At 40.2% G+C, this 27,782-nt stretch overlaps 1 protein-coding gene and 1 long non-coding RNA gene across 6 annotated transcripts in view; one reads left to right on the forward strand and one right to left on the reverse strand.

Annotated features, from left to right (window-relative positions):
• Nucleotides 1-16,091, reverse strand: ankrd28b (ankyrin repeat domain 28b). Of its 2 annotated transcripts, none has more exons than XM_079343883.1 (28): nt 15,561-16,091; nt 11,272-11,355; nt 10,639-10,717; nt 10,093-10,163; nt 9,795-9,995; nt 8,394-8,481; nt 8,157-8,299; nt 7,773-7,985; nt 7,477-7,555; nt 7,229-7,343; nt 6,981-7,063; nt 6,753-6,816; nt 6,601-6,669; nt 6,361-6,501; nt 5,616-5,727; nt 5,491-5,517; nt 5,192-5,266; nt 4,897-5,098; nt 4,608-4,695; nt 4,394-4,511; nt 3,951-4,170; nt 3,561-3,648; nt 3,389-3,472; nt 2,979-3,124; nt 2,794-2,876; nt 2,549-2,631; nt 2,289-2,380; nt 1-1,598 (listed from the first exon to the last, which is right to left on the reverse strand). In XM_079343883.1, the coding sequence occupies exons 1-28, from the start codon at nt 15,585-15,587 to the stop codon at nt 1,315-1,317; spliced, it is 3,159 nt and encodes a 1,052-aa protein (XP_079200009.1). In that variant the 5' UTR covers nt 15,588-16,091; the 3' UTR covers nt 1-1,314. The 2 variants fall into 2 exon arrangements, with proteins under 2 accessions (XP_079200009.1, XP_079200008.1); XM_079343882.1 differs by having other exon boundaries at nt 10,087-10,163.
• Nucleotides 15,897-27,782, forward strand: part of LOC306823944 — a 13,559-nt gene continuing 1,673 nt past the window's right edge. Inside the window, exons 1-3 of one of the 4 annotated variants that reach the window (XR_013779073.1) lie at nt 15,897-15,968; nt 16,505-17,270; nt 17,383-17,533. This is a non-coding gene — a long non-coding RNA (uncharacterized lncRNA). Of the gene's footprint in view, nt 15,969-16,504; nt 17,534-27,782 lie in introns of all 4 variants that reach the window. The other 3 variants (XR_013779074.1, XR_013779075.1, XR_013779072.1) reach the window with 3 other exon arrangements.

The following is a 27,782-nucleotide window of genomic DNA, read 5'->3' on the forward strand; positions in this document are numbered from 1 at the left end:
TTCAATATTAAATAACTCATTTCTTTATTACTCATAAAATATACAGCAATCTCAGTACTGAAAGAACTCATTGGAGCTTTGAATTCACAGTCATAATTTCTATATACATGCTAGTTTCATCCCTCAAGAGAAATAAAACGAAAAGAAAAAAAACGTTTCCGTTCTAATGAAGCTAGCAAATGTATTTTTTTTTTGTTTTTACATATTTCCAGTTAAATGAATATCAAACAGATCAATAAGGGAAGGTTTGAGTCCAGGTAGGATCAAGTGGTTTCTTTTCTTTTTAAGTTAAAGCAAGCAAAACCTCTCAACAAACATCGGCTAATGTTAGAGCAAAAAATATCATTCAAACAGAAGAAAATCAAAGCTGTCATGTCATTGGTTTACAGTGTTTCTCCTCACAAAGCTGAGCCTATACCTCAGTATTGGATCAGTGCTTCTTAGAAAGAATTCATTACTTACCTAGTGTGCATCACTTTCAGAGCTGCCTCTACAAACCCATTTCTCAGTAACTAATGAAGGCACAAAATTAACATGAATAGGAACCAAAAGTACACAAATAATTTATTCTTGAAGGACTAAATCGAAGCGGACAGATTCATTTACAAAGGTAAGGTTGATCAACTTAAAAATGTACCTGGTGCAAATATCAAATGTTTTTAGATCACCAAGGTCAATAAATCCGATTTTTTTTTCAGGGAAGAAGTTTAAGACATGAACATTGGTTTAATAAAATTTTGATCTCAAAAAATAAATGATTTTTTTTTTTTTGCACTGTACAGACTTGAAGTTAGTTGTGACACATGTGCGATTTCAACCTTGCCTGACTCAAGAAATTTCAAAAATGAAAACCAGCTTTTGCCCCCTCTGCTTATTGATAAACCCCCCAAAACAAATCTCATTCTCGCCTTTAAAACTGGGTTAAAATGCATCCACATCTTTTGGTCCCTGTCAGTTTAGCTCTCTGTGAAGTGCTACCACCCCTCTCCAGCATGTTATTGCTGCACTAAAGTCACTGTCTGCCCAACAAGTATAATTTCAAGCTCTCGTGAAGTCAGTGTTGGTAAAGCAGCAGCTACTGAGGTCCAGTATTGGCTGAAAGACACCTGGTTCTGGGTGAGGTTGGGATGAGTTTGGGCCAGACTAATGCACCTCCTTCCTGTCTTGCTCTCTGGTGGCAGGGGGGTGGGGGTGGGGGGTCTCTTAAGGCTCCTTGTGGGGGCTTTCCTCATCCATTACCCTCCAAAGTTGGCGGTGGGTAACATTTAAGACACAGTGTGTGTGTTTACGCTTTTAATCGCTCCATTTTGTCTCTCAGTATGTCTCAGAATCAGAGTCATTGAGCTCCTCGTCCTTGTATAAGCCGTCGTTGTGGCCTATGTTGTTAAAGCTGCAGTAGGAGCTGTGCTCGTCGCGCAGCACGGGCAGGCTGTCGAAGGTGACGCTTTTAGAGGGGCTGGTGGTGAAGTGGTTAATGGCACTGAAGGGGATGGAAGGTGCCGGCGTGCAAGGTGACACAGGCATCATGGTGGCCAAAATGAGGGCGAGGCAGTCGGCAACATCTTTGTTTGGGGCACAGGCCAAGGCGGGTGTGTAACCTGAAACAAAAGTTACATTAGACACACAATAATAGACATTTTACAACTTTTATTTAATAATCAGAAGTTGCAAAATAGCTGCCGCTTATTATAGATACAACTAAAATAATCAATTATTCCATCAATACATCTTTAATGATCAAATATTTGGTCCATCAAATGGTAATTGTATAAACTGTTCTCAATGACTGACAACATTTCCCAAGCATTCAACAGTCCAAAACAAACAACCGTTATATCATGAATATAAGTTGTACCAATAAGAGGCAGTCTGTTTTTTTGGAATCTGAGAGAGAAAAAGGTTCAACTGTCTTTTTTCATGACGATTCAGATTAAGTTCAGCAAAGTGCACAATGTGCAGTTACAATGAGCGTGAGCACTGTAGCGCTTTGTGGTTCTGACTGAGGGAGAAAAAACTGCAACAAAGAGGCACAGCCAGCACGGGTTGCTTTCTACAGAACATTAGTGGCCATTTTCCCGAAATGAACACTAAATGTTAACAAGCAACAAAAAGTGCCAAATTATTTTAACCAAAACGCAGCAGAATAGAAATTTGAAAGGGCAATTTCATAAAATTGAACCCCTTTATTGTTGGGATCAGGACGATGCATGATGCGATGACACTGCGCTGTAAGAACGCCAAATATAGAAAAGATGATGGCAGCAGAAAAATTAACATTGGAAACTTACCGTTTTCATCGACTGCAAGTACACTGGCTCCCTTTGCAAGCAGCTCTTGCACAACCACAGTTAAACCGTTTCTTGCAGCAACATGTAGAGGCCTTGAAATAAGGATGAATACACCGTTGACTGACATGCAGGTCAACATTTTACAATCTGTATCCCTCAATAAAAGTAATCCCCACAGTAAGCCTTTAACACTACCACTGCATCCCATCACAAATATTAAGCACAAGACAAGTCATCGAATCAAAACAAGTGATACATACGTCTGTAAGGCGGCATTAGTGGCGTTTATGAGGTTTCTGTCTGCAATCTTCTCCAATATCAACAAGGCACTGGTTTCATGTCCCTGCAGACAACATGTTCAGCATGGGGAATATTAAAAAAAAAACAGCTTATGTTCTTAGTGCATTTAATAGAAATGTTCAAAGTATTCAACATGTTGTAGGCTCATGCTGTGCTATTGCTGCGACTAAATAAAACAACAGTGCCACCATGTGGTCGTACACACCTTACTGCAGGCGAGATGAAGTGCAGTGTTCTTCACAGCATCCTGCAGGGTGAGATCTGCTTTCGCACTGCTCACTAGCAGTTCTAAAAGTAAGCATGGAAGTGAGTATTACACAAGACAATGACATGTAGATCCCATAGTGATACATCCCAGTCTGTCTGTAAAAAATAGGAAAACATCCTTACCAACAGCATTTGTCTGGCCGTTTTCAGCCGCCATCATGAGTGGGGTCTTCCCCGCAGTGTCCACACTGTTGACCTGAGCGTTGTGGCTCAGCAGCAGCTGCAGACACTCTACGTGGTCAGTGAAAGCTGCTGCATGTAGTGGGGTCCTGCAGGATGACGTCAGAAAAAGGCTTTTTATTACAAAAAGTAAGCAAATTTTTACGCCCCCAGCAGCTCAGGGGACGCCTCCACTCTGATACATCTCCATCAGTGCACCGGTCCTGCTTGTGCATGTGTGTGATTCAGGCCTGTGTGTATGAGAAGCATGTCTCCAAAACAACAGAGTTAAATTAAAATGATTTGGATTGTTCATTTTTTCTAACTGAAGCTAAAAGTGCTGGTGCGCTTGTCAATTAGTGCGAGCTGTTTACCTGTTTTTACCGTCTTTGGCGTTGACAATAGCAGGGCCCAGAGTGTCTATCAGCATCTCAGCAGCACCTTCGTTGTCATGGATCCTACAGAGGAGATGAGAGCAAGGATTAATTCTTCCGTTCGAGCGTCTGTTCTCACACATATTGATGCAAACAGGAGATTGCATCTTACACAGCACAGTGGAGGGGGCTGAAAGAATTGCCTTCGGACTTGTGAAAAACCTCTTGTTCCAGCAAAACCTCCACACACGTATCGTGACCTGCAGAGAGTGAATGAGAGTAAGCCACAATCAGGGGGTTTCTAAAACATTTATCGCCTATTACATGTTTTGAAAGTCATCCTAGAAGAAGTGCATTAAAGAGTTGCATATAGATCAAGCATTAAATGTAAAAGATGTTATCCATGCCTTTTTTAAATCTATACTTGTGCTTTTTAAAAAATTTTTTTTTACTTTTCTGGCATCTCGCTTGTGCTTAAGAGCATACATTACTGACATCAGATGTTCATTTCATCACTTATTGTATCGCTATTTAGGAGTTGGTCACTCTCTCATCTCTGTACCATTGTAGCAGGCCCAGTGCAATGGGGTGTAGCCTTGGTTGTCTGTTAAGACAGGGAGTGTTTCCACAGATTGGGCAGCATGCAGCAGGCCTCCCAGTACCCCAATGTGTCCACATGCTGATGCCAGGTGGATAGGCGTGCCCCCTTTACAGTCTCGCACCAGGAAATTGGCGCTGTGCTGTAGCAAGGCCTCCACACATTCTTCGTGGCCAGTCACCGCCTGCAGCCAGAAAACAGAAGTTGGTGTTGAGTTAATGAGACCTGATCAATGTGCTGGCTCAGTCCATACTTAGAATACGCAAAGCAACGTGTCAACAAACGAGCTCATTAAAACGTTTCAATGAGCTAGAAAAACATCAGTCAAACAATCCAGATCAGGGTTTAGCGATGAAGACTATCCCACAGTACAAACACATCACATCAGAAGGGATTGATCTTCTTACTCCTCTATGTAGGGCTGTCCTGCCCCACTTATCTTTGGCTTCTACATTCGCTCCCTTATTTAACAGAGAATACACACAGTCCGTGTGTCCACTCAGGACTGACAGCATCAGAGGGGTTCTGAGAAAAAAAACACAAAACACAACAGTAAAACAAATGCCTTGAATATCAAGAGAAAATGGTTAAAAAAAAATAAAAAAATAAAAAATTACTGACTGTCCATTCCCATCTTGAATGTCGACTGCACTTTGAAGATCAGCATTTCCAATCAGCAAACGCAAACATTCTGAATGACCATTAGTAGCTGCAAGAAAAGAATAAAAAACTATTAGCATGTATATCAATGACAACAACTTTTTTTTTAAAGCACCTTTAGAAAGATTGACAACATGCACAACAAAGAGGAGAACAAATCGACAAGTACAAAAAAAAAAATACAGTAATTACAATAAGACACCCATATTTTTACATGACATTGTATACAGGTCAGCTGTAAGCAGAATACCTGCAGCATGGATGGGTGTTCGCTTCAGGGTGAAGTCTTTGACCAGGATCGAGGCTCCCTGGTTGATTAGGACGTCGACGCATTCTACATGGCCCTTGAAGGCAGCCAGGTCTAGAGGTGTGCGGCCTTGGTTGTTTCGAACATCCAGATCCAGCAGAGACTGCACCAGAACCTCCATAGCATGGTGGTGACCATGGTATGCCTGAATGATTCATTACCCATGAATATGTTATCATAAATAACTGAGATCGAGGGAAATAAACATGATGGGACGAGGACGCTGATCATTACTTACAGCAAGGTGCAGGGGACTGACGCTGGCTCTGACATCAGAGTCATTTAGGATGTCTGTCCCGGAGGTCTCCATTAGCTAAACAAAAACAAACAAAACAATGTATTTAGATAGGATACATCATTTAGCCATAAAGCTGTACAAGTTGGGTGGATGCTTGTGACCATCACTCTGTTCTTCTCAAATAAAGAAAGACAAGGATTATAAGCACATTGCTTGAATTTCCCTCGGGATCAAATAAGTATCCATCTTTCTATCTATCTATCTATCTATCTATCTATCTATCTATCTATTGCACTCACCACATCTAGGGGTGTTTCACTTGCAATCTGTAAAGAAGAGAGGGAGGGGTGCATGGAAAATTGTTATTACACAGAAACACAGAGATGCTTGAAGTGCGGTGTGATCTCTAGGATGGAGTTCTCACCAGCTCCAGACAGAGGCGATGTCCGTACGCAGAGGCATAGTGCACAGCATTGTAGCCCTGATTGTCCCGGATCCCTGGATTTGCATCATTACGCAGTAAATATTCCAGGCACCTGCAGAAACAACAACGAGGTTGTAGTCAAGGAAACACCATCATTTTTCATGCTTTAAATTGTGGCTCAGAACAAAACACGATGCAACTCGAACACATCCTGCCTCCGACACAGCAACCACCTGTGTGTCCAAAGGCAGCATTTGTTTTGTTGGCAGCGCCCGTTTTCAATGGAGAACAATGTAGTTCAGCATTTATAGCGCTCACCTGAGCGCTAAGATGCTCTCAGCATCAGCAGGGTTTTTTTTTTCCTAATGGCTGCAATCAGTACAGCATCACCGACCAATCAAAATCAAGAAGGGGCAGGGCTTCTGTTATCAATAACAATGGCGGCGGAGACGCCAGTCTGGCTGTCTTTTTGAAGGTCTAATTCCAGGTCTAGATCTGCTGCTAAAACCAGGTAATGACTCATTAACATTGTTTTCATGGTGCGATTTAATTGAATTTAAGGATTAAGCAGAAAGAGCTGGGAAGCGGAAGTGAACTATCGTTACCTAGCAACAATAAAGCGATGTTGAGCAGCACTCTGAAACGTACGTCGAGAGAGCTCTGGCGCTGCCAGACTAAGAAGTGCCGTCTGTTGACACAGGCTCTAAAAGAAACTGTTTTTTTTTTTTCAAACGTTATGACTTACTTTCCATCGGTGTCAGAGGCAGCGGCGTAGTGGAGAGGAGTGCAGCCCCTCTCATCTAGGTCGTTGACACTGGCCCCTGAGCCCACCAGAGCAAACAGGCACTGGTAGTTACAGTTGGCAGCTGCATAGTGCAGAGGGGTCCTGGAAAAGCAAACACAGCTCAGTTCCTTGTTCAAACTTGACCAGGAAACGAGCAGAGCACAAAGTCTTGATCCAAATCTACAGAGAAATGCTGCGAACCTGCCAAAGCTGTCCTTTCTGTTGAAGTCTGCTCCCGTGTTGAGAAGGAGATTGAGACATTCCAGATTTCTGAGGGGTGAGGAAGATTTAGAAGAGGACAAACGTGGAAAGATATTCTGAAACATCAAAACTCTGCAGTTGTCTTTACTCACCCTCCAGCAGCTGCAGCATGTAAACAAGTCCTTCCAAAGTCATCCGGAGTATCAATATCAAATCCTGCATCACAATAAAGGATTAGGAAATTACCTCTGGAGCCAGTCAAGGATTTGGACTTATTAAAAAGCAAAAGTCAACGGGAAGATTAGAGGCATTTTCTACGATGGTTAGTTGAGTTAGTACTGGTGTGAGTTACCAAGCAACATGAATATAGAGTGGCTCACCAGAGGACAAGAGTTTTCGGCAGCAGTCAGAGAATCCACTGAGAGCTGCCAGATGTAGTGGAAACATACCATGAACCCCTCGTCTGAAAAAGACACAATCTCATGTTGATTTTCCAGCGTCAACCAAACATTTGGGAGCTAAAGTTATGCAAGGACATTACAGAATTATTTGGATAGGTAATGCAATATGGGTGAGGTTTACAGCGTGATGGAACAGTTGTTGAGGAAGGACGGTGAAGTGGACTCACTTGGCGGTGTCAGCTCTGTTAGTGATGAGCGTGTTGATGAGGAGCTCGTGTCCGTATCGAGCTGCAATGTGCAGTGGTGTGTTTCCGTTTTTGTCTTCACAGTCTATCTCAGCACCTTCAGCAGGGGGGAAAAGAAAGCAAACTAAGCACGCATATAGCAGGTGTTACACTGACCAGCAGTTTCGGTTTTACAGTCCAGTGTGACAAGGCAGATTTGGTTTTTTTGTTTTGGTTTTTTTGGAGCTCACCGTTCTCAATAATTGCTTGAGACCTCGAAAATCTCCCGTGGATTGCAGTCATGTGGAGGGGAGTCTTACCATCTTTACTCTGGAGTTAAACATTGACATGGTGATCACAACAAAGGTCATAAAAGAAAAAGTATAAAACTGAAAATAAACAAACTTGAAGAAATAAAGGGGGGGGTGCTGAAGACTGACATTTACAGGATCCAGAGTCCCATATTATACATTTAACTTACCTTATTTTGATTAGCTTGATATCTTTTATATATGTAAGAACAGCTTCCCCGGATCATGTGACTCACCTTGATGTTGACGTCCGCCCCGTTACACAACAGCAGCTCCAGACACAAGGCCCCGTGGCGTGAGGCGGCAGTGAAATGCAGCGGCGCAAAGCCCTTCTCGTTCACCTGGTTGACGTTGGCGCCGCATTCAATGAACTCGTTCACCACCACATCCTGCCCGTTGTAGCAGGCCACGTGAAGGGGTGTGTTTCCATACGCATTGGGCTCATTTATCTAGACAAGCAAGATGAACAAAGAGTAACCAATGTAGCCAAACAAATACGGACGGACGTACCGTCGCTCTTTTTACAAACAATATCAAAGTCACTATCTTTAATAAGGGCAGTGTGCATGTTATTAGATTCCTCCTCGTCTTACAGTCTATAGTTTGTGGGTGGAACTTACATCCACCCCCAAATCCAGGAGGTATTTGACAACACTGATCATCCCACTGGATGCTGCTGCGTGTAGGGGGGTGTAGGATTTCTTATCTTTGCAGGCCACCTCTGCTCCGTGAGACGCGAGCAGCTTCACTACTTCTATATGTCCTGAGCAGGATAAAGAAAAGGTACGTCAACAACGCATCAACTATTATCTCATTTTGATGAAAAAAGTCTTCATGAAAAAAACTTTTTTTTTTACCCATGTAGGCGGCCCAGTGGATTGCACGGCGGTCCCTCTTGTCAAAGGCATTAATGTTAGCTCCTCTGGAGAGCAAGAGCCTCACCATCTACAAGCAGCAACAATGGAAAAGAAGCAATCAGGAACAATGTCATTTTACTGATTCTGCTGCCTTACGCTCAGCGTGGCAACTTGTGTGACATTGTGTGATGTTTATTTAACACCCCAGCACAGTGCTTCTCCTTTAAAAACACAAACAGGCTCATTCCGTTTTCTTTCATTCGTTTGGATTAAATGAGCCTCCACAAGGCGAGATGTTCTTCTGTGAAACATCCGAGCATGTGTGGGCTGATTTGACGAACCCTAAAACTCCATTTTACCCACATACAGCCTCCTGTGCGGGCTGTTTATCAGATAGACTCAGGATGTGCTGTGCATTCACTGGAATATTGCTGCATTGCTAAAAAGGCTGTTTGAACAACATTTTACATTATGCAGAACATCCTCATCTTTAAGATATATGATGTGATTTCAATGATTCATTCACACGCAAACGTGTGCTTAGACAAGCAGTGTCTGCGCACCTCGGCATGGAGGAAAGTGTGACGGTGTTCGTCAGAATGCAAGAAGAAATACATAAGCTGTCTCTGAATATGGTGTTTTAAAAACGAGCTATGAAAGGTTAATAAGGCAGCAGTTGCCTGCTGTCTGATTCATAGTTTTAGCTCCTCTTACTTCAGAGCTCGACACGCTGGTAATTATCATGCTATCAAAACTTCACTAACCCCGGTCAGAACAGAAAATCCGGTCCGTTACTCGTCTAAATGGAATGCAAGAATAGACAACAGGATGTGAGTAAAATAAAAAAAACCCCACCTGTCTAATAATACATGATTTGATGGTGTAATAATAAGCGTGGTTATAGCCTGCACAGCTGTTTACAGTAGGTCGTCGGCAGAGCTATGTGGGGAAGTCGATTGTTTCAGCTCGCACTGCTCCAACGCTCAGAAACAGCCATTGTTTTGTTTGTCCTCTATTTCAGAGTTACAGGTTACAATGCACATTGTGTCGATGCATATTAGACCAGCAGAGACACTTCCTCTCAGCGGGAGGAAAAGGATCATGAGCATTTACAAACAGTCAAGAGAAACAAATGGGACATGAGCCTCAAGTGAATGTATGCCAGTAAAAAAAATGTGGTGCACGCGTGACATGACCCATCAAGTGAAAACTAACTCCTTCTCTGGCAGTATGAGCAGCACACACGTGTTGACTGTACAGCCAGATATTTACTACCACTTCTTCATTTTAAAAAAAATTCTTGTCGAAATGGATTTTTTTCCCCCACCCACAGCTACTGCCAGTTGAAGCACTTATTCGAGTGCAGCTGCGTCACATAAGAAACTAAAGGCTTAGCATTACCTCCAGGTGGCCGCTGAAGGCTGCGTGGTGCAGCGCGGTCCGGCCAGCTCTGTCTGACACATTCACATTGCTGAGCAGTGGGACGAGGGCTTCGGCGCAGCGCACCGCCTTATTTGCAGCGGCGATGTGCAGCGGGGTCTGCCAGTTCTTGTCTCGAGCGTTCACGTCTGCAGAGTGTTTCAGCAGCACCTGGACGGCCTCCTAACAAATTCATCAAATGTAGTTGTTTTCTCTCTTCTCAGTCATACACAAAAACAGAGCGTGTTAATCGAAAGTGTTGAGAGGAACTTACACTTACCTCACTGCAGGAGGCCACAGCACGGTGCAGAGGAGTGAGCCACTTGTTATCTTTGGCATTTACTCTGGCTCCTAACAAGTCAAGGGGACACGAGTTATCATACAGTGTAAGGTCATACAGCGACATGACACCTTGTGCAACATGACAAAAGCCTTTTGGACAGCCATCAGCTCCTGTTTGGTAATATCTCCATCTGCTTCAGCAGACGAAAAGAGCGTACTGTGAAGGGTTCAAACTTGTGGTATTTCACCATATTGATCGCAGATGCATCATCTGGCTACGTAGCATAACAACATTCTGAGTGTCAAACTTGAAAAATGTCCTTGTGCCTTCTAACAGGTTAACTGTCTCCTCTCATTCACCATGACCATCAATTCAAACAGATCACGACCTCTGTGGGAACTATGGAGAATACATGCGAGTGATTGTGAACGTCCACCCTAAAGCCTTTGTCCTTTTACTCCATATATGAACACTCTGATGAAGATTTGTTTCTGCTTTACTTGGAACAGCTTCTGTCTCTGAACCGCGATGTGAAAAACGTACCTGAAAGAATCAGCAGCTCAATAACTTCTGCATCTCCCAGGTAGGCAGCAGCATGTAATGGGGTTCGCTTCTCATTGTCCTTCCACAAAGAAACAAAAAGACAATGAACTGAAGACTGAATCAAAAAAAGACAATGACATACTGAAAGGTCCATTCGGCCCTTTGAGATTTAAACATGTTTGTTTGTTTACACATTTCAATTAGTATTGCTGGACAGGAGAAATGGGCTACATACAAATGCAGTTTGGCTGAAAATGTTCCAGTGAAAAGCAGGAACACAGAGAGAGAGAGAGGGAGAGAGAGAGAGGGAGAGAGAGAGAGAGGGAGAGAGAGAGAGAGAGAGAAAACACCACCCTTGTTTTGAACAAAACACCCCCTGAAGCAGAAATGGTACGGAATGCAATAAAATAAGCAGATCCAGATCATGCAGTGGGAAATGTAAAAAAAGAAAAAAAAAAAAAAAAAAAGAGCAATGTGCTTCCAGTTCTAAGAAACTATTCACTGAAAGATTTAAAAGGGGCCATTCAAGAAGAGATTAACATCACTAATGTTGAATACAGCATGGTAGGGAAGTTTTTTTTATTTATTTTTTTAAATACAGCAATGATATGAGGAGATTCTGTGGAGAGCTACCTGTGCGTTGACGTCCTCTTTTTTGAATATGAGTGAGCGTACTTCATCTGGGTCCACATTGAAAATAGCTTTCAGCAAAGCTGGCTGCAAAAGAAAGGAGACAAAATGAGCTGGATTGTTGGGCTTTTTTTTTTTGCAGACATGCAACACTTTAACAGACTTTCAGAAATACACTAAACGTTTTATACGAGGCCAGTAAAGTGAAAAAAACAAAAAACCTTTTAAGTCAGAAATTAAATGTCAAACACATTAGCTCTTCAGACCTTGGAGACCTTGTGTCTTGGTGAGACTTCATGATCCTCAGCGTCTAGCACCACAATACATACGCGACTCATTTGCTGAGAGATTACACAATCATATCAACCGAACGAGAAAAAAAAAATTGTTTAAAGTCCCATGAAGGAAAAACACAAGACAGAAATGTATATGTCAGTTACGAAGAAAAAAAAAGGTCCAACAGCAGGCTGGCTCCGCCATTAACGTGGACATTTAACAAAATGATGACTTTATGAAGCCAGAAGGATGACAGAGGCAGGCTGTCCTTCTTCAGTAACCACATCCATCTGATGGAGGACAGAGAACAACCACAGTCCATCTTCACTTTCTCCAGACATTTTTTGAACTTTAGTATGACCAACTTCCTGTGACTGTCTGCATCTTCCAAGAAGACAGTGATGGTTGGGGAAAAAGTTCAGGGAGAATATCCACAAAGCTGATCTGCTCACCATATCCAGCAGGACAAGGGGAAAAAAAAAAAAGAAAAGGATTCAAGTGAAAATATGTGATCAAATATAATCTGAGAGAAGAAAGATATTACTTGAAGTTCTTTGTGAAGCTCACTCTTTCAGATTACACAATTCCTACCCAGACCTTTTAAAAAGTCGCTGACGGGCCCCGCCCTTCTTTAGGGGCGGGTACTTAGAGACAGTACTTTATAAGAGTGGGCTTTGCAACACAAGGAAAGAATTATTACTTTTTTTTAAGATTCATCTATGCGTTTGCCTTGTAAGAAACCAAAGCCAGCAGTTAGTGTTTTAGAGATATTCAACACAGTGCATCTAAATCTATGCAGGTACAAGCTGTTGTTCACTGTGACACAGCTGTAGCTGTTTTCACCTCTACCTGTAAGAAAAGGCTTTACAACACTTGTCCTGCTGCCGAACAGTGATTGGATCTGAGAAGGTGACGTTCCACGACAGCAGAGGTGTCGAGGTGTGAAAGGCAACCAGAATAAAACCCTTCAGCAATAATTCACACTTTTGACCACCACAAGAGCAAACTAAAGTCCCTGTCTGATGGAGACAAATGGACACGTTCTTATTCATGGGTGGCTGGGGTCCGACAGAGACCACCATGTAGGCAGCTGATACAGTTGTCACTTTTGAAAATGTTGGCAGGGATGCTTTAAGCACTACCCAGAATGACATCAATATGTCTATAAAAACGTGTTTTGGAAACAGTGTTAAAAAAAAAAAGAAAAGAAAAAAATCAATGGCTCCATCAGCAGTCAATACCGTGTGGCTAAGTGTGCAAAAGAATGAACCCTCATGTCAGTTAAATGCTGCTGCTCTGCCTGATCTGACCCAGCGTTACACCGACAGTCTTTCATCAGTTTTCCACTGCCTGTAGGAGGACGCTGGCATGGATGGGGGGGGACAGGGGGATCCCATCCAGAAGCTGTACCTGGTAACCCATGAAAGGCCTAGATGGAACGTTCCAGGCTCCAACAAATACTTAACTCTTTCCTGACTGTTCTTAAGTTTACAACACACAAAACAAACATCTAAATAAAAAAATAACACCAGCGTTCATCTGCAGTCCCTTTGGCAGGTAACAACATTTTGTTTATTTTTATCAACAAGTTAAAGCTGTGAATTTAGCAGCACTGAGTGTTCTGTTTGTAAGGTGAGCTGTTGTTAAGTAAATGGCATTAAACGTGAACAATCGTAACTTCCGAAAGAGCAATGGACAGCCATGCATCCAAAACAAAAAGGTACAATGAAGATGAGACTTGAACTCAGCAGGTTTAACAAGCTGCTGAAGAGTTTGTTTGGTTGGTTGGTAAGAGTCAGGAGAGAGAAATGCAGACCTTAATGCAAGCAGGGAGACAACACGTTTTCTTTATACTTTAATAATTCCCATGTGTTGGATTTCTTCCTACCTACAGTCAGAATGATGTTGCACGCATTTTTTTTTTATATCTATAAAGCTGTCATCCCTCATCTAACCAGCCAGGCTGTTAAAAAAGTTACTTAGCTGATGTTCAGCCACGTATCAAGGTACAAAACATCTTTAATTGTGACATAAGTTTTAGCCATATACTTGTCAAACCATATATTATAAAACAAGCTGTCTATAGCTGGTCTTCCTGTAATATTTCCAGTGTTCCTTGGCCTGTAAAGCACACGGCTCTCCAGTATCACAACATGAAACTCGTAACCTTATGGGAGCTGAGCATGTTCACCTCGAGCTCACAGACTGAACTTGGACTGTTTGTACTGTATGCAATAAACCTTGAGATAGCACGAAGCAACAGAAAAAGATTGTAATTTCTTCCTTAACTAGAATGGACATTTACTGAGAACAGTTTGTTTTGAATATTTCAAAATGCTATATGGTAAAGAGTACTGCCTTTAAAGTGCATTGAAACGAATGAGAAAGAAAAAAGCTTCAACCTGACCAAAATTTGAGCCACATGATGCGTTTAAGCAGATGGACGGGCGATTAGAATAGGCGAAACAAATAACACAATTCGGGACCAAGTAGCTTATAGTGGCTTGTTTAAAACAACAATTCTCTCATTCAGCAATTATAATGCCCATGAATATCTGCAGTGGCAAGAAGTGGTTTGTGTTACACGCATGAATTCAGAGTTACAAGTAGTCACTTGTGCTTTGTACACTGTTTTAATTCTCTATGCCCAACGAAGTCAAACGGAAGAAACAAATCAGCATTTTGTTGTTTTCAGTCTGCCAGTCCTGCATGACTGGTGCAGGAGATTTTAAATGCCTCTCTAGCTGCACGACTGTGCACCTCCTCTCCTCATACAAGCCAGCCTAGTTAATACCATCACCATGGAGACAGCTCTTTGGCAACTGAACCAGCTCACATGAGCTCAGGTACACGGCCATTCAAGCACACACACAAGCACACACACAAGCACACATACACACACACACACACTGAAAGGCACATGTACGTCCATCGGGTACAAGAATAGCAGCCATGCCCAAAACACAACCCTAAAATGATAACAGAATGCTATTTCTGTAATCTCAAGTAGGTGGCAAGTGTCTAGTAAAGTAATAAGACTTATATCTGATACAATCCCTTTACCACCCACTTAATACATTCATTGTAACTATCTAAAGCAGTTTGCCTGCATGTAAACTATGATACTGTATTCAAACTTACAGTCAATTATACAACTACTTCCTATAAAACTAACGAGTTCCTAAATATCAAACGGTTCAATTGTTAACAGCAATGTTTGTAGAAATACTTCAAACACTAAAGGGCTTAAGATCGACGACAAAGCTCCTCAGTAACTCTTCTATATGTCACATTTAGAAAAAAAAAATTCGGAAAACCAGTAACCTGATCAATACACGTAGCCTATGAACGATACAACACATCGCAAAAATTAAACATTTAGTTTGATGAATCGGTACATGACAGCTTCATTGTTATGTATGTGTTTACATGTTATCTAGTGATTTTTAGTTTTAAAAAAAACCTCACCAAGCTGAGTTTGACGTGAGCTAACCTGGGGATGTCACAGATCTGCCCCGTTGTCACAGTAACGACACCATAAACAGTTTGCTTTTTGTGTTACAGTAATTATTTTTACATTACCACATGGCTCAGAGAGTTAGTTTGAATGTTTAATTGAGTCACTTGTAAGCCAGAACTCAGGCCACTTTTTTTGTTTTGTTTGGCTACAAGATGCTAACAAGTCACTTCCTAGCAGCTTTTCATTGAGGCTCTATCTAACTGCTGGGGATAAAGCTGCGTCTTTATCAGAGGATAATGCGCATTTATTTCACCACAAACATGACTGTATGCGCGATTCAACCAGCAGCTTTACATCTGTATTTGTACAGTTTAAACACAATCTCCTGTGAAATCTTTAAGGTAATGCTCCTGTTTCTGAGAATAGCTGGAGAAACTCGAGCTGCTTTCAGCCTGCGGATGTTGAAATCCGGGCAGCTAATGTTAGCTAACAGCGTCTAACACTGCTCACACTTAACTCTGGTTTTTTATTTTTTTGTAACTGAATGGTCACTTACCTGGTCTCGAATTTTGAGAACCACCATATTTCTGGGCTTTTAATTGTTCTCATGCAGATTCATAAAGGGATATTTCTCTCCTTCCGAATCGCAGTGTTTGATCTTGGTCTGCTGGAGGCCTTAACGTGACGCTAGCTTAGCTTACTTACTAGCTTCCTAAGCTGATGGCATGGAAGCAGACGAGGAGCGGAAACTCCATAACATTGGCGCCACCATACTTCACCACCCACAAAGCTGCAATTCAATTGGTCACGCGCGCTTAGACGTTGAAGTAAGAGCATTAGCGATTGGTTGGTATTAACTCCAATTGGTTAAAGGCGCACTCTGTTGAATATTCTATTGCTATTTACCATATTTACACTTACTGTTTAATATAGATAGATACGTCAACATGAGCGATCTAAACCAGTAAGCTTGATCTTGTATTGATTTAAAATACAGTTCAAATGCATTGCACTGATGAAGATTGGTCGGATTTTTTCAGCAGATTTTCTGTAGCCTATCTACGGTAGCCGGTAGGTGTCAAACGCTCGGCAACCGACTTAACTTTAACTTTATCTGTAAAGGGACTAGACCCGTCGTCAGACCTTAGTCTTGGGGGGGGACCCAGCAATATGACCCTGTACACTAATATATGATTAGTGATGTACATTTTACTTAATATATCTGATAAAATGCATTCAATATAAATGCGTCATTGATTTTGTGGCAATTATTTAAGTAACTTTCAAACAAAAATGTTTAAGATAGTATCTGATTATCTTGGTTGCATTAAATATAATCGATGCAACTGCTGTTAATCTACGGCCAATTTTCAACACTAAAATACTGTTTTGATCTAAAACAGTTAAGAACTGTAGTTAGCAATGCATTGTGATGCTCACCCTGAAGCAAACTGACAAAGGCCATAAACAGTATACTGATGTTTTATTCTGATGTTCTAGGCTCAATCCAGCTGAAATTGGATTTTTGGTTGCGTACACTGCTGTAATGAAGCCTGTTGCCATGGCCCTTAACATCCTCCAAGGGGAATCATCTGTGTATATGGGCTTCCTGCTGCCAACACTTCACCAGTTGCAGGACAAGTTGAAGAAGCTGGAGTCGGCTTGCAAAGTGTGTGGTCCTCTTATTGACGCCCTGCAGGATGGGATCCAGAAATGTTTTGGAGACATCATGAAAGAACCTGAGCTGATTGCTGCAGCTATACTCGTACCAAAATTCAGGACATCCTGGATCTCTGAAGAGAGCGTCTTAAAAGCTGGTAAATATACTTATGTATCAATTTAAATGTGAATTTGTAGACCTTGACATACACTTACCTGCCACTTCATTCAGTCCACTTGTACAATCGAATTTGATCCATTACAAAAACTCTGCCATGATTTCTGTCTTTACAAAGATAAAAAAGTATTTTTTTGATTGACACTGTCAGAGAAGGATTGTTTTGACTATGTTTATTGTTGAGGTTGCACAGTAGTGTTGAAACAGACTGTATAAATGGACGAGCTGGCCCAATCGCACATGGTGGACGCCCAGCAGCAACAAGTCCTGTTATGACAAGTCAGCCAGGCTGAGAACCTTCGACCCAGGACAGAAAGTCCTGGTGTTCCTACCTGGTGATAGAAGTGTGCTGGATGAAGAAGTGGAAGAGCAATACTTCACTCTCTAGTGACCTGGTAGACCATGATCTCAGATGGCAAACTGCTTCAGGTAAGATCTATCTGTAAGTCAGAAGTTTTCCACGAAAATCCCTGGAACAAATATTGTTGAACATGACATTGTTGTGAGAGAAGGTGTAAAGATGAGAGGTGTAAAAATTAAGTTACAGGATCCCTGAGTGGCTGCTGGCCTCACTGAAGAGGGAGGTTTGACCTGATGTTGTCCCTGGGGTTCGAGGTTTTGAAGAGCGAGTGTTGGAACCCAGTTCTACCCATACCAAAGGATGGAGGCAATAGGTTCTGCACTGATTTCAGGTACCCCAATTGATTTCATCATCTTGATTTCAAGTTATATTAAATGGACATCTTTTATATGCCTAGTTCTTAAAATCAGTTTTTTTTATTTTTAGATAAAATAAAACCCCATCTTTTCTTTAAACTTACTCCTGTGTCTCGACAGTGTTACAAGAATGAATGGCGTCTAGGGGATGCTCATTCTCTAACACACAGTGGACACACAGACTATGGAAACAAATTGTATTATTGTATTTTCAAACTATTTTTCCTCTCCCCAAATCTGTCACTACCAAAACCTAGTATTAAAGTATTAAAAACAAATATTATGTTAATGTTTACTTTCCCCGTGTTAACATTATTTTCACAATTTTTTATTGAAACTTTTCACAAAATCAATACATGAATTTTTTTTAACAAATTTCAATATATACAATTCTTCAAAATTGATGTGCAATCTTCTTTCTAAAATGCATGACACTGATCAGATTGATTTCAGAGTTAACGATTTATGAGATCGAACATACAGTTCAGCAATAACATTTTAGTTGATAACTCAATGTATTTATAATCTTTAAAAAACACCCAATGTTTCGGTGGTGACCAGTGTCTTCTTTACAGTGTTTTATCATATTCACTCAACCGTATTGCTTAATATTAACTCACAACATGGCTGATGTTGGGAATATTTCAAACATGTATGCTTTTTGGTCAATAAAATAAATTATTTTTGAAGAACAAATGTTAATCCATGATCATTTATGTACAAATATTACTTATCAATTGCTTATTTGCTATAAATAGATTATTGAAAGTCATAAACTCAGTGAGTTTCTTTAAGATTCATCATTTGAAACACATTTATTTCAAAATGATGAGATTTAACTCACCTTTCGATTTTACATAAACACAGCAGAAATCAATTCTCTTTAAATGTCTACAATGAGTGAGAAGAGCCAGCTGTACTGTTGTCGCAGTCTTGGGACGGTCTTGCGTATAACGTTGTTTTAGTCAAGGACTGGAGAAAATAAGAATAACTGATAGTACGAATTTCTGTGAATACGTTCAGTTTGGTTACACTTTGTAGAGGTGACTTTGCTGTGAGCAGACTACGATCTATTTGGAGAAGCTATGACCATATTTGAAGAGAAGAATGTCTTTCAAGGTTTTCTAAAAGTATAAATGTATGGCCTCAGTTGACAATGGAATGAGGAATTGTTCTTCTAATAGAGGTTTGACATTGTAAGGGTAAAGGTGATGTGATTCTCCTGACCATGTACAGAAGTATCTAAAGTGGGAAGGAATTTGTGACATCTGTTGAACAGTATATAAGGGCTCTGCAAAGAACATTAAAGTGTCTATTTTCTCAGCCTACACAGCGTCTCAGTGTTGTCTGTCAGAATGGAACCACGGCCGTGACATGCTGCATCTTTATCCAGTCTGTTGATAGATTCAGCTTTAGGGACAATTATATTATTCAACCCATCAGTGGCGTCTACGAACAGATTGACGGAGACTTCAAGCCCAGGTGAGTGGTTGATTTTCTTAACTACTTTGCTGGGTGAGAAGTCGATGTCTCTGTCAATAAAGAATCTGTTTGCGGCTGTTTCTATCAATTTTTATTGGAAAAATAGATATTATACTTCAATTTACTTTAAAGTGCTATAATTCCTGGACTATATGGATCATAAAATCGTTCTATGTTGTTCTATGTTGTTGTATTGTTCTTTGTTTTATGTGATATACTAATGACTCATTAGAAGACTTTCTACTATGACAAAGTTTATCTTTGGGTTATAAAGTATTGTTCTTTGTGGAGATTGGCGAGTGGACGCCAAGGGAGTCAGATTTATATGAATAGGCGAGTGGAAGCCTGGAGGCGAGTGGACGCCTGGGTCAAAGCAAATAGTACCTATGAGGAGATCATTGAGTGGACGATGATAAGGAGTTGTATAATGAGGTTCGAATTCTCATTATTGATGATATGGTACGGATATGGTGAGACATCGATGCAGAAAATACCAAGTCTTTGACGGAATGAACCAACTGACTGAATAGGCCTGATTTGTTGTTTGTCGTTCGTTGATTTATGTTGTTGTCTTGTTTTATATATTGTGTCTAAAAAAAGTCTCGAGCAATCCATTTTATGATCATAACATCCAGGAGACAAAATTTAGATTTCAAAAAAAAAATTTTAAAACAAAATTATTACAGACTGTATTTATTATGCAGCATATAAAATGTGCATGCCTGTTTGCTGTTTAGTACATGTCAAAATAAATATAAACATTTAAATATCTTAATTCCTTTGAAATTTTACATTGTTTAATACACCTAACTAACTACTAATGTGTAACATACTAAAATTGCTTTAGATAAGATATAACTTGTACAAACTATTTCTCTTGAAAACTTTTTCATTAATTTTGTTAAACATCAAATAAATTAGACCATGGGGAATCAAAGTAGTAAAACTTCAACAAATACTATACCCAGTATCAAATATAAAACTGTGCTTGATTTACCCAGAACAGAACGTAAAGCTATGAAAGCCTTGTTAAAAGCCAATCCCAACTTAACTCTGTTACCTGACAAACCTGTCAAAAATATGACCCCGAGAGAATGGATTCAGAGCAAAATCGGTTTTTACTATGTAGAACCTTTTTTAAGCACGTTGGCTTCATGGTCTGATAATCGTTATCCCATAGAAGGAAGTTTTGAAAAACACAAACTTGATCTGATTCGCGGTTATCTAGTTGATAACACTTCTGTTTGTGATCCAACGTGGGACAAAGAATACATGCTGTCTGTGTTCAAAGCATGGGAGTTGATGAGTTCTCAGTGGCCTGGCAATGTTAACCTTCATGACAAACAGAAGCACAGAACCAACAAACACCTTGATTTTACGATGGTTCAAGCTGGTGTGAATGACATTCAGGGTGACTTTTCTGACATGAAGGGGGGACCACATACCAAAACTTCAACACATGATGGATCATATGCTTTTGCAGCAGGCCCATCCGACGAAGAAGACATCTGTGACTGGTTTATTGCTCATTCAATAATGGATGATACAGTTTTGGGAAAGAATTCATGTACTCATAAAGTGGTTCCCACAATTGTGTTTCCATTCAAGCAGACGGTGTCAAGTGAAGTAAAAGCCTGGAGAATGACTTGCATTATTTTATGGTTAAAGAATGGTCGAAAGGTTTTTGAATCTATAGAGAGACGACATGCTGGTAACACATCACTCATTATTAAGGAACAAATGGCCTACACCTCTGAATGTATAAGGAGTGAATTTAAAAAGATTTTCTCCTTGTTGAAAACAGGACATGACATTGATCCTGTCGCAAAGAAGCTCTTTTGCGATTTTGATGCTATAATTGCGAGATTTCAAGATGACCAAAAGAAAAGGAGTGATTTTCAAAAACCACTTGATTCAAAACTTCTGCATGGAATTTTATCTACAATTTCTGACAGTGACATCAAAGAAGCTTATGTCAAATTTAAGCAATTGATTGAAGAAGACAAGATGACTGAACAGGTCAGAATGAGTACTGGTAACAACGACTTAACTGGTTCTAATGGTAACACAAACATTAATGCTCCACTTGTTGTATTTGACGATAAAGTTATTAATAAACCTTTGACTCTCGTTGATATCTCTAGAATCACACAAGATGCACCACCGCCATTAAGTAATCCAAAGGGATTTATTAATTGGTGGAGCTCCTTGTTGACACATGGTTCAATGTCTGGGAAAGACCTTCGCTACATTCTCTGTACTTTAATGCCTAATATTAAAGTGGAAACGTTGATGGCTGAATGTGATTCGTTGAGCTATGATTATGATGGCCCTGTGGCTGGTGAAGTGGATTTGGAAGGAAAGTTTCCTTGGTTAACTAGAAAACATAAAGAAACTCACATTCAACAACTGACTGAGTTTTTGCAGAAAAATGCAGCCCAGGATAGGGATGTGACACAAATCTTAAACTGTAAACGTCAACCTAATGAACACATGTCAGACTATGCATCCAGATTCCAAAAATGCTGGAAAGAACAAGCTAAACTAGACATTTCTGATAAAGAGGATCCTTTCTTTACCTCAATGTTTCTGAATGGTATTGGTGATCAATCTGCATATACTCTGAAATTGTCTGCACCGAATGTGTATTCCTTGAGTCCAACTGATCTGTTGAAGAAAATCAGAGAATTGGATGCTATTGGACTGTTTAATTCAGTTAATCCTGGTATGCTAAATCTTCAGACTCCTATAACGGGCGCACACTTAATGGCATACCAGAACTTCCCTCAGAGAGGTAGAGGTATTTATAGAGACTACAACTTCTCACAGACCAGACCGGGAGCGTATCAGATTTCTCAGAGAGGGAGAGGTTTCAACAGACGAGGAAGATTTAGGAATGCATCGGATGTGTGTTCATTCTGTTTTCAGAAGGGTCATTGGGCAAGAGAGTGCCATTTGAAATGGCAAAGCGACAATCAACCTGCAGGAAGATTTTATACTCCACCAGCAATTACAATGCCTCGACAAGATGCAAATGATTCTTATCAGACAGGTCAACCGGATTTAGGTACCAATCAACAGTTGACTAGAGAGGGACAAACAAATAGGACGGGTGACATGATATGGCGAAAATGACGCGACCAGTCTTGGGACATAGATGATAATATTAAGATTATAATCAATGTTCCACAGTTTCAGATTTCTAACACTCCTTCTGAGATACCACAATTAAGCTTGTATGTTTCAGGTAAAAAGGTTCCTTTTTTGGTTGATACCGGAGCGACGCTATCTTGTTTAAACAAAAAGGATTTGATTTGTCCTATAACTTCAAAAACCGTTCAATCTGTAGGTATTACAGGGGTACCACAAACTGAGCCATTGTCTATACCATTACAGATAGAATTGGATGACATACAACTCCAACACTCATTTATTGTAAGCTCTACTGTTCCTATGTCCTTATTAGGTCGTGATTTATTGAGCAAGCTCAATGCTACCATTGTATGTTCAGATGATGGTGTTGAAATCCATATACCAACACACAGAGCATATCAACTATTTTCTGACGTTGTTCATGATTCATATCATGCGACGTCTGTCTTGATAAATGTTGATTTTATAAATGAGCTGTTCACTATGAAAGGACTGAAACAGTTGGCCTCGTGTCAAGCAGCAGTAGCAGCTCAAATCCTGAAAATGAAGCCTGTTGATCAACCCTTTTCTGACTCAAAGATCGATCAAACACACATGAATGAGGTTCCACAATGCTTTTATGTTTCGCCACGTGGTCTTTTGTTGTTGTGGCGAAATGTTTTTGGTGTTGTTGAATTCTTCGTGTGTGCTATTCAAAACAATTTCACTGACCTTGTCTATTTGCTGAATTCATGTTATCAACATCTTAATGAACTTCCAGACAATGAAGACCGAAATAAAGATTATATTATTTGGTCGTATGGAGATAACCCCACACATTTCTTCATAAAGACTCTATCTAATACAATCAAGCCGCAAATTCAACTGGTTGATAAAGAAATTTTGTTAAAACCTCCTTCAATATTGGCCTCTGTTCCATCTGAACTATGGGCATTGCATGCTAATCATGTCGGACCTTTGAATGTTCAGCCATACGAGGCTCACATTAACTATTCAAAATATCCAGTTTATGTGAAGCAATATCCCTTGTCAAAAGAAAAAGAAGAGGGCATCCGACCAGTTATCGCAAGCTTACTACAACAGGGAGTGATTGTCAAGAGACGTTCACAAAATAATACGCCTATAAATCCGATTTTGAAACCTGGTACTAATAAATATCGATTTACACAGGATTTGAGGAAAATTAATGAAGCTGTCTTTCCAATGGCACCTGTTGTTCCTGATACAAATGCTATTTTGGCTGCTCTCCCAGCAGACTCAAAATGGTACACGGTTGTGGACCTTTGTTCTGCATACTTTTCGAGTCCTGTACATGAGAATACACAAGATTTATTTGCATTCACTTATAAGGGTGAACAGTATGTATGGCTGAGATTACCTATGGGTTTTATCGACTCAGCTTCTGTTTATTCAGCTGCAGTAAATGCACATTTGTCGCAACTGAGTTTACCTGGTCCATCTTCGTTATTGTGTTATTGTGACGATATCATGATTGCGTCTCCTACTGAATCAGATTGCATACAAGATTCTTTAGCACTTTTGACACACCTTGCCTTAGGGGGACATCGAGCATCGCTTGCTAAACTTCAGTTTTGTCAACCAATGGTCAATTATTTGGGTTATGTTTTGAAGGATGGGTGTCGATATTTATCTCCTGATAGGGTTAAAACAATTATGGACATTACAAAACCACAGACAAAATCAGAAATGTTGTCATTTTTGGGATTAGTCAATTATTGTCGAGCATGGCTTGCTGAGTACGCCACATATGATTCTATTTTGCGGAAAGCTACAATAAAGGATGCTCCTGAAATAGTACAGTGGTCTGACGACATGAAACATGCCTTTCGGCATATAAAATTTCTTCTTTGTAGTGCACCGGCACTCGGACTTCCAGACTATAACTTGTCATTTCATTTGTATGTTGCAGAGGATGGTCAAGTTGTCTCAGCAGTATTGGCGCAGTTGCATGGTGGTGGCATGAGACCAGTGGCATATTACTCCAAATCTTTGCCAGTAATAATACAAGGAATGGTCCCATGTTTAAGAGCTGTTGCAGCTGCTGCTATAATGGTTGAGAAAGCACAAACCATAGTCCTGGGTCATCCAATGACTTTACACACATCTCATACAGTAGATATCATTCTACGCAACATCACCACACAACATATGACAAGTCAAAGACGCAGTAATTACGAACATATTTTGACGGGTACCCAGAATTTGACTTTGTCCACTACAACGTGTACGAATCCAGCTCTTCATTTAAAATCATTGTTACATGCTGTTCAGCCTGAGGACGATGGTTATGTACATGACTGTATGGACTTAATCAATTCTACATCAAGTATTCGAGCGGATCTACAACAAACACCATTACAACAAAATGACTTTGTTTTTTATTGTGATGGTTCCTCTATGCGCCCAAATGACGCCACTATTCTTTCAGGATATGCTATCGTTGATAACCATGACCATTGTGTAGAAGCATATCGATTGCCATCACTATCTGCCCAAGCAGCGGAATTAATCGCATTAACTAGAGCATGTATATTAGCTGAAGGTAAATCGGTTACTATTTATACTGACTCTAAATATGCATTTTCGGCAGCTCATGACTTTAGCAAAATATGGGCCAACAGAGGCTTCATAACTAATGCGGGTAAACCAATTCTGAATTGTGACTTAATAAAGAACTTATTGTCAGCCTTAATGCTGCCAGAACACATTGCTATTGTCAAATGTGCTGGGCATTCCAAAGGTGATTCTGATATAGCCAGAGGTAATAATTTAGCTGATCATCACGCTAAGGATGCTGCAATGAATGCTTCACTCCCACCTTGGTTGAATACTGAAATGGCTGTTGCAACAATTTCTGATCCACCTTTTACTGTTACAGACTTGATAACTTTCCAAACTCAGGCTAGAGAGTCTGAAGTACAATCTTGGAAGGATAAAGGATGTTATATGGATGATGATGGATTGTGGAAAGATTTACGTCAACGAATTGTTTTACCGAAACTGGCTTATGATACTCTCATTGCCTATGTACATGGAATAAATCATGTTAATTACAAAGCTATAATAGATTATGTTTCCAGACTATTTTATGCAAGGGGAATGGAACAGCATGCCAGAGCATTTACTCAAAGATGCTTAATTTGTGCCAGATGTAATCCACATGTGAACCCACCGAAGCGACAACACTTACTTAAACCAGAGGGACCTTTTCAACACTTGCAGATAGACTTTACACATCTCCCAAAAGCTAAAGGATTTGCATATCTTTTAGTTATAGTGGATCGATTTTCAAAATGGCCTGAAGCTTTTCCTACAAGGAAAGAAAATGCTCAGACAGTGGTTAAGTGTTTAATGGAACATGTTATTCCAAGATTTGGAATTCCTTATGGTATTGATTCTGATAATGGTACGCCATTTACCTCAAGGGTGACTAAACTGCTAGCATTAGCATTAGGTATCAAATGGACTTTTCACATACCATATTCTCCACAAAGTTCAGGACAAGTTGAAAGAACTAATCGCACGATAAAGGAAAAATTGATTAAGATACATCAATCTCGACAAATGACTTGGGTTGATGCATTGCCTTTAACTTTGTTATCTATCCGATCCATGCCTAACAAAACTACTGGATTGTCTCCGCATGAAGTCTTAATGGGACGACCATTTCCTTTGGGTGTGATAATGCACGAAAAACCAGCTTTTGATTTGACGCAATTACAGGAAATGCAACAGACATATGTTAAGCATTTGTTTTCTTTTGTTTCCGAGTACTCTAGACAAGTGACTGATGCTTTGCCCTCACCTCCCGATACCCCTATCCATGATTTCCAACCGGGTGACTACGTCCTGGTTCGCAGCCTGAAACGAATAGAAGGCGAGCCACGCTTTGGACCGCCCACTCAAGTACTCCTTGTTACAAGAACGGCACTCAAAGTAAAAGGTCAACCGCAATGGATTCACGCATCCAGGGTCAAGGCAGTACCGCAGATAACACCGGGAGTTGCAGCATTGGTGCCTGTGAACCCATCGACTTCACAAGACGTAACAGCTGCCAGATACGTCATGGACAAGGGAAGTACAGACTGATTAAGAGATTCGAATATTTTAGAAAAGATCTTGTTCAATATCTTACTATGATATGTGGGGCAATACTCTGTTATCTGTTTTTCTTTTCTCTTCTGGACTCATCCACAATTATGCGTGAACGTAAAGAACGCAACCTTGCTCAGGAACCATGCATTGATTCTCAGATCTGTCAACTCAGTTACTAATTTGACTATGTTTCAACATCCTGTTAGGAACGTGGCCTTCTACTGTCCTCCAGGGGTTGTGCCAGGGGATCATGAATCATACAGCCCGGAATCAACTTCTTCTTCAGATTCTGGTTCCATTTCCTACATCAATAATGTGGACTGATTGTGTGACGATGATGCCCTGCACCTTACACCCTTATATATGAATTGATTGAGGGATTCGTAGTGACCCCAGACAGTGGAAGGGATTCCACGTCCCTTTGCCATGGTTATACACGTGCCGCATTTCCTATTGTAGGTGGAACAACTTTTCTCCTGTTTATGAATAGACAGGGAGGTTAGTATTGTTTTTCTTTTTGCGCGATAGGTAAGATTTTTTTGATTTCTAGTTTACATGGGTTTTTGCTTATTATTTTGGATTTGGGGCCGTGTCTTCCATGTCAAGGAAGGATTTAGTCATTTGAGTTTGCAGTTATGTTTTTGTTTTTGAATAATGAGATGTGACATAAAAAAAAAAAGAAAAAAGTGAGGGATGTGATATGAATAAGTATTACATATTGGTTTCATTTTGTGTTATGTTTTTATTTTATTTACTCTTGCTTATTCATTTTCTGTTTTAGATGTACTATGTACTCACCATAAGAGAAAAGAGATAGCAGAACACGGATTGGGTTTCTCCCTAGAAATAAGCAATTGAATAAAATATAGGGTTTTCCCACCGGTTCTGTTTAGTCAAATAGTACTCAGGAGTTCTTTTCATCCTAATTTCTTTCTTTGCACTAAAACATCTTGCAAATTTAAGTAAAGAGATAAGGTTTTGGTCTCCTGTAAGCGAGTTTATGGTCTATGAGTTGTATCTGTAATTTTCAACCACTCTTCTAACATTTTTATGTTATTTGGGTCAAGTTAGAATAATTTTGATTTCTTATAGATATAAGACATGGACCATACTCTTGTAGAAGGTGATGGTGAGCGCCTTTTTTAGGAAAACCAAGATTTGGTTCCCCTAAAGAAAAACATGTTATATAAAAAAAAGGGGGAACTGATAGTACGAATTTCTGTGAATACGTTCAGTTTGGTTACACTTTGTAGAGGTGACTTTGCTGTGAGCAGACTACGATCTATTTGGAGAAGCTATGACCATATTTGAAGAGAAGAATGTCTTTCAAGGTTTTCTAAAAGTATAAATGTATGGCCTCAGTTGACAATGGAATGAGGAATTGTTCTTCTAATAGAGGTTTGACATTGTAAGGGTAAAGGTGATGTGATTCTCCTGACCATGTACAGAAGTATCTAAAGTGGGAAGGAATTT

This window comes from Symphodus melops, assembly GCF_947650265.1.
Source record: "Symphodus melops genome assembly, chromosome: 5".
NCBI classification, from domain to species: domain Eukaryota; kingdom Metazoa; phylum Chordata; class Actinopteri; order Labriformes; family Labridae; genus Symphodus; species Symphodus melops.

Coding starts and splice junctions, on each gene's coding strand:
- ankrd28b (XM_079343882.1), bottom strand. CDS start 15,587: ATGGTGGTTCTCAAAATTCGAGACCAG. Junction 11,356..15,560: donor TTCTCAAAATTCGAGACCAG/GTAAGTGACCAT, acceptor TTTCTTTTGCAG/CCAGCTTTGCTGAAAGCTAT. Junction 6,502..6,600: donor AGAAAGGACAGCTTTGGCAG/GTTCGCAGCATT, acceptor TTGCTTTTCCAG/GACCCCTCTGCACTATGCAG.